General features: G+C 34.5%; 1 protein-coding gene across 1 annotated transcript; it reads left to right on the top strand.

Moving 5' to 3' along the window:
• Positions 1-6,875: 6,875 nt before the first annotated feature.
• On the top strand, positions 6,876-7,523 carry LOC124897956. Its single transcript, XM_047411577.1, has 2 exons — positions 6,876-7,214; positions 7,263-7,523. The coding sequence occupies exons 1-2, from the start codon at positions 6,876-6,878 to the stop codon at positions 7,521-7,523; spliced, it is 600 nt and encodes a 199-aa protein (XP_047267533.1).
• Positions 7,524-8,009: the final 486 nt, after the last annotated feature.

Raw genomic sequence — 8,009 nt, forward strand, 5'->3', positions numbered from 1 at the left:
TATTGCCCATGGTGGCTTTAGTTTTCCCTCGAATTTTCCTCAATTCTTGCGGCGAACATGCACTGGGTTGGTTGTTGAGTTGTTATGAATTAGTGAGCCTCCATCCTTCAGAAGGCCTTATAATTTTATTATTTTTTCTTTATTGACTCAGAACTTTTGGATTCTTTTTTTTCATAGTCGGGGGCTTGTACTTAGATGTTCTTCTGGTTTTGGCTTTTGGGGACAGATGTGGGTTGGTTGTTGTTTTAACTCTTATCTTTTATTTGAGATATCTATTCATCTTTATTACTATCTTTATTGGCTTCTGTTTTATCTTTATGATTATTACTATGCTTTTAAGGTTAGGAAAAGGGGGTGGTCTCCGATCCATGCCGAGCTTGATATACCCCTTATGACCCAGCCCTAGTTTTGGTCATGATAAGATCTTAGGAATTAACCTCCCAATTCATACAACTTTGCAATAACCTTATTGCAACACACTCTCACAATACATCTGTTGTAAGATCTCCATTGATACTTCTAACTACAAACATATCAAATTAGAACTCAAAACACTTAATAAGCTACTCACTAGATTTCAAGAATAAGATGCGAGTTTACAAGTTTAAGATCAGAACAAAACCTCAAACAATTCTAGAAGCAATAAAACATACATCACTGTAAGCAAATGATTTCCTGAATTGTACAATATTTATAATATCAAGTGAGGCCTTTTCTTGAGAAAATTCCTTTTGATTTTTGGCAAAATCTTACCTTCTCTCTTGATTGATGTACATATATGATGATCATCAGGAGAGAAGATTCTTAATTGGTGGATGCTTGAAGGACTACTAAAAATTTATCCCACTAATGTGCTAAGGTTGTCAAGAAAAGTACTAGACAGATAGCACATAAGAAAAATGCGTACAACTACAAAATTGCTTATTGGGACACCAATTCTTTTAACTAGTCCTTACTCCAGGTTAGGTACTCATTGGAATAATAAGGATGATTATACATTTACGAATTAGGTTCCAGTGGTGAGGTTTGTCAATTATCAAAACATTAACATGGTAAAATCATAAGAAAATGGTTTGAACCCAGCATTGTACCCTTTTTTATGATGACAGACAGAGAGCCTTTTTCAAGTACCCCTTATCACAAGGAAACCAACACCCTGCACCAGTTCCCTCTTTCACTATTTTTCCCTTTTTGGCATCATTAAAAAGATAAATAGTAAAACAAAGTAAGGTTTAAGAAATGATAGCCCAAGAAGCATAAGCTAATCATACATGAGAAATGCACAAAACCAAATACAAACAATTTGAGTTTGATTAAACCTCACAAAAAATAGTCAATATCCAAGTTTTACAAGAAAATTATTAAAATAGTACATAGTGCCAGAGTCAAAACATGTCAAACCAATGAAGGGATTAAGGTAACTCTTAAGATGAGGAGAATAACTATTTGGACATGAGTTGATTAATACATCTTAGAGCAGCATGATTATCACTAACAATTTTTTGTGTCAACTTAGCAACCTTCTTATTTAGTTCATCAATCTCAACTACAAATTATTTATTTTGGACCTAAAAAGCTGCTAAAGCATCTGAAGTTGTACTAGGTTCCTCGGTAGCCTGAACATAAGCCATAAGAACCACAATCTAAATGTCCTTTTGAGCCTCTAAGGTAGTCATTTTCTCAAACTTCAAGGTGATTTTATCCTCCTGAGTAGTGATTAAACATGACACAGTAGAGGTTTAACTCACACCCTCTTTCTTTGCAACACATTTATATTTCTCAAGAGTAGTATAGGTGAAGTTTTGTTTCTTGGTAGCGTAACACCTTTAGTTAGGATTTACTTCAAACTTTTAAAATGCCTTCGAGATCAAAAATGCATGTCCTAACCCATGATTTAGTTTCTACAAACCATATATCTTAACAATGTACTCAATCATTATCTTTGGTAGATTGATTAGGGTACACAAGTTAAGGGCCTCCCTAAAAAACAAATTAGCATTAGGCAACAGTTCTACCTTCAGTTATAGGAAGTAGCACTTTGTTTACCATCTCAAATAGTGGTTTGTACTCTTATTTCATTTCCTTTTTTTGTATTCTTACATCTCTGAGAATCCTCTTTGATCTAGCAATTTTTTAAGGAACTCTACTGGTGTAGACTCCTTCTCAAATGTATCATTCCCAACCATTATCACTTTTAGTATTTCTCCATGAATTTATTTAGTAAGAACAAACTTCACCCTATTTATAATTTCAGCAAGGATATCCTTCTTTTTAAAAATGAAGAGATAAAAATAGACGTCTTGAACTTTTTACTCATACAGCATAACTGCTGCCCCAAATAGGTTCTTCCACTCTTGTACCTCAACAACAGCAACCAGATACCTTATTATAAATTTATCAAATATTGAAAAATCAAAAACACACCTATTTAGAACCTTTAGATTTCATAGGTTCTCACTTTTCTCCTCAAACTTGGGATCCACGAGAGGGCATTGGATACTTTTTTTCTTTTTTGATTTAAATGAAGTGCTTTTCTCAAGTGTTTCAATCCTTTTTCTCTTTGGAGTTTTCTTAGAGGGAGTTTTCCTAGAAGATCCTTCGGATGATTTCCTTTTATTAGATTCTTTCTTCTTAACATATTTGCTTTTTTTTATTATTTTCTAGAAGTTGCTAAGTTTTCTTCTATTTGTGAGTCACTTTCTCCTTCCAATTCTACCATCTTGGCAATATAAATTTCCTTTTTTAACAACACTCTTTTTGTACTTTATTCTTTTGGTGTTAAATTTTAGATTCTCCCTCATAGCATCCTCCATAACTTTATTAATAGTGGACCTAGTAGTGCAAAAATTTTTGTCTATTATATCACGAGTAAAAGAGAATGGTGTGGGTTTTTTTTAAGCACGACAGTAAGAGACCTTTCTTACTCGCCTTCTTCTTCATCAAATATATTAAGAGGAACACGAAATGAGTATTCTTCCTTATCCTCTTCTTCATAAAATATATTAAGAAGAGTGGGGAAAGACTCATTTTCTCTGGGCTCAAATGGAGTAGACTCATTACTAGAGAGGTTCTCCTTTTCATAGTTAAGACCCTGACACTAGAAAATTCTTTGACTAATTTTCTTGGTAAAGAATCTCACTAGTCCCAGAACCAACTCCCAGTTTCTCTTTAAATTGGCCTTTATCTATGCCAATTTCAATTTCTATAGTACAAATATCAGAGGAACCATGTCTTACCAAGTTGTAACACTTGAGTGGTAGCAGAAATGGAATCAATATTTTTAAGATCATCATTATTCATAGATAGGTTGGAGTTAAATTTTTAACTTGAAGCTTCAGTTTCTAGTTCCTCATTTAAGGGTTCTACGTCATTTCTAGACATTGTTTCACACCCTTCTTTTAACTAATTAGAAGGAATTACTCTATATTTATAAAAGGAGATTGGAACATTGTCACAAAAAAACTAGGGCCTATTCATAATGGGTATATCAAGCCTACTGTGAGTGGAGACCACTCGTTTGAGGTGGATTTATGCACCTTAGTGTTGCTATCCTATCTTATTTAGCCTTATTTTGACAACAACTTGTGTGATTAATAAGTTAATGATGATATAATTGAGAATATAAGTGTTTAATCATGTGATTATATTGTTTATGGTGTCTTTTAAATGAGTTTGTACTTAAATTTGTCATTTAGAGCCCAAACGAGAAAACTAGTGTTACCAGCTTAAGCTAGGTGTTTGTCGAGTCTATTTTGATGGATTCTAGTGTGTTAAATAAGTTCCTATGGTTTTAAATGTGTAATTATGTATGGAAAACTTATTAATAATTTTCAAAGGTCAATTGAATCAATTCAAGAGTCAAAACAATAAGTTAAATATCAATGTGGGCAAGCCTAGTCTTAGCTCAAGTTTCTAGTTCACTGTTCTTGATATTGTGTTGTTTTGAGCTCTAATACATGAGGTATGATGATGTAGTATTATTTTTGAGTTGACTATTATGGTATATTTATGTTAAAAAACTATAAATCAATTCAAAATAACACCATAAGTCTTGTTATGGAAGACAAAAGTGCAAGGCAAAATTGAACATAAAAATTGAACTTCGAGAGACGCCTCGTGATAGGGGTACATTGGGACCCCTAATTTACTTGAATAATGTTTGGAATGTGACTCCTACTTGACTTAAGAAGCCATGTCACTATGACCCCCACTAAACTTGACCAGCTATTACACCGCAACCCCTATTCCCAACACGGTCAAGAGTGTACTCCTATAAATAGGACACTTAGATTTTTTTGCATTCACCTGGGACGATTTGGAGCTTTTTAGAGGGTCTGATACACACTTTAATTAGGTTTAATTTCTATGTACTTTATATTTTTAATGTATTTTATCATGTATTCAATAATCTTGATTACGATTATGTCTATTAGTGGCTAAACGCCCCTTTTTCAGGGTTAAGGCCAAGAATATGTTTACTTTCACTTTGAATTGAGTTTTTTGAGATTTATTATCATATTTTTTTGTTTTTATCCTTTCTATCACTATTTTAAGGATTTTCGACCCTTAGAATACATATATTGTTGAGCTTGTGAACTTTGAAAGTGGAATAAGAAGATAGAACATGGGGATAAGTAGAGTAAGGTTCTTATTCTCTTATGAAATAAGGTATTTGAATTAGAAACTAGGATAGGGATATACCTAGAAGCCTTTATTAATTTGATGTAGGATGACATATTAATGCATCTAAATAGATTATTACATTCCTGCTCAATGATGTACTTATAATGTCCAATTAGGTAGAAGGTTAGAGGTCGGGAGACCATGATTATTCAATAAACCCTACAAATCAACAACAAAGATAAGAAATCTGGCGAATGAAGTTCAATAGAGTAGTATGATTGCTCATAGTGCTTTAACCCCAGGTTTTCATCCATTAATTGTCCAAAGTCTTTACTTTTCAGCGTTACTCTAGTTAACTTTTAGTTTACAACATTCAAAACTCTTTTAGTTATGTTGCACAACTTTAATCTCAATAGTTAAACTTGAATTGAATAGTTGTTAAAAATATTCTCTAAGGGATCGATATCTAGCTTTATTAAAGGCCATTGTATTACTTAGTGAGACCACGTACACTAGCAAGAGCGCTTGGGCAAGATCAAATTTTGGCATCGTTGCTGGGGACTTGTAAATTGGCAACTATTTTTGTGTTAGTTTTACTTTTTAGATTTCTTTGGTGCTTTACACTTGGTCTTGGTATTAAATTTGTAGGAAACAGGTTTACAGACTAGTAAGATGCTAAGGGATAGGGAATTGGTTGAACCAAGCCCTGAACCCAAGCAACGTTTTCATTAATTGAGGAGAGAAGCAGTCCTACTCAATTGTATTCCACAAATTCAAGAGGAACAAGACAATCCTACTCTAATGGCTAAAGATAAACCACCCCGTAGGACAGTTCACAAAGTGGCAATCTCACTTCTGACAAATTTGACCTCCTCTTTTCAGAAACTGGCTGTTGGAGGTAACTTTAAGATGAAATAGAACATGGTGCAGCTTTTGATCAGTAGTGGGCAGTTTATGGGACTTTCACATAAAGATCCAAAAGTCCATCTGCGAAACTTTCTGGAGATCGGTAACATACTCATCCCTACAGGTGTGTCAACTAATTATGTTAGGTTGACACTAATCCCCTTTTCACTATTGGGAGAAGTAAAGAAGTGGTTGAACACTAAGTCGGCAAGTTCAATCACAACTTGGGATGACTTATCTTAGAAATTCCTTATCCGATTCTTTCCATTTGGCAAGATTGTGAGACTGTACAATGAGATTGTGTGCTTTAAATAAAACCCAGATAAGAATTTATATCATGGATGGGGGAGGTTTAAAGCCCTTCTTTAGGACTGTCCACATCATCAGCAATCCAATGAGGTACTAGCTCACACTTTTGTTGGCAAGAATTGGAATTGATGCATAATGAGATGTATACCTTGTTGAACCAAATTTCCAAATGAAATTCTGAGTGGCATTCTGACTCGAAAAGTGTTACAAAGAAGGTTACAGGTGTGTTAGAGGTGGAACAATTTACTGCTATATTTGTCGAGATTTCTGCACTACAAAATCAATTAAATACTCAGTTCAGTAATATGAAATTAGGAGTTACACAGCCTGCAGTCATAGTTAATGCAATTTAGCTAACAAGCACTTGGTATGTGTTTTGTGGAAATAGTGGTCATTTTGTAGATATGTGTGATGACAATATTGAGTTAGTGATGTTTATGGGAAATGTTCAAAGGCCGAATTATAGGAACATTTAAAATCTAAAGTGGTTAACTCAGCCACCAAATCAACCATGAAACACCCAACAATAGCAGTTTCATCAACCATAGGCATAAGGAAATCAAGCCACTAGAAATATGGAAGAGATACTAAAACAAATGTTAACTTCTTAAGAATAATTGACAATTGTTATAAAGAGCCAACAAATGGCTACAAGGAGCTTAGAGTAGCAGGTAGGTCAAATAATAGCAGTGTAGAATACCAGGCCTCAAGGTGGCTTGCCAAGTGGTACTGAAAATCCTAAACATGTAATGGTAATCACTTTGAGGAGTGGTAAGAATCTCAATGAAGAACCTCCAAAGAAAACTAAGGAGGTAGATGCAGAAGTGGTTCATAAATAGGTAGATGACAAAGCTGCTAAAAATTCGACGAAGTCTGAGTACTCGAAAACAAAAGTTGATAAATATGCGAAGGAGAGACCACCACAATCTTTCCTACAAAGGCTTAGAAAAGCAAAGTATGATGCATTCTTGAATAAGTTCTTTGACACATTTAGAGAGTTGCACATTAACCTTCCTCTTTTAGATATTTTTCCGGGAATGTCCAAGTATGCTAAGTACTTGAAGGGTGTGGTCACTGACAAAGTTAAGCTACAGGATGTCAATATAGTAGAACTCACTAAAGATTTTGACTGTATGGTGATGCAGAAGATGCCTCAAAAGCTCAAAGATCCAGAGAGATTCACCCTCCTTATTCAAATTGGCAACAATGAGGTGGTTCATCCAATGAGTGATTTAGGGGAGAGTATCAACTTGATGCCCCTATATTTTTTCAATAAGTTGGAACTAGGAAATCCAAGACAGAGCTCTTTGATACTCCAATTGGAAAATCAGACCCTAGCCCATCCTGAAGGAATCATAGAGGATGTTCTCATCAAGGTTGGTAAGTTTATAATTTCTACTAACTTTATTGTTTTAGATTTTTAGGTAGATGAAAAAGTACCAGTCATATTGGGATGTCCATTTTTGGTGATGAAAGAAGTATTGATAGATGTGAGAGAGGGCACACTCATAATGAGGCTGGATGATGAAGAGGTAGTTTTTAAAGTGTACAAACATGTCAAAGCACTATTCCACTACAAATATTTGTGCATGATTATAGTGATTAAAGAGGATAAGTATGGGGTGGTGGATTTGAGTCCACCAAAGAAAACATTGAACTTCCTCATTGAGCAGCCCAAGCCATAACCCAAAATGATGCAAATTAATAAGACTAAAAAGGCTATTATTGAGAAAGTTATTAACCTCGATATTTCACACTCAAGAGGTACAAAACAAATAAGAAGATGGTGTCCGAGTGTGAGGGAGAGGATGAAGGAAATGGGTAGGCCAAAAATTAGGTCGTGCAGCAACACTAAATCAGGCATTGCTTGGGAGGCAACTAAAGTTAAGGTAGGTTTCATTTTTAGTATTTTTAGTTTTTAATTCACTAGTTTTGTGTTTTTTTTAGTCACAGGTTGATGGGAAGACTGAGTACTGGAAAACCTGAGCTATGGAGCATGGCAAAGACTAAGTATAGGGTCCCTAGACCCCCTTGATGTATATATATGCTACTATCTAGGCCTAAAGGCCTTAGGGAGTATTTCTATCTCTACTTTTAAATATAATTTGGAGAGAAAGTAGATTTTTAAGTGTGGGGTGGGGAAATTCCCATTTTTAGGGTAATTTTAAAAT

The sequence above is a fragment of the Capsicum annuum genome, chromosome 4, assembly GCF_002878395.1.
Source record: "Capsicum annuum cultivar UCD-10X-F1 chromosome 4, UCD10Xv1.1, whole genome shotgun sequence".
Lineage (NCBI taxonomy): Eukaryota > Viridiplantae > Streptophyta > Magnoliopsida > Solanales > Solanaceae > Capsicum > Capsicum annuum.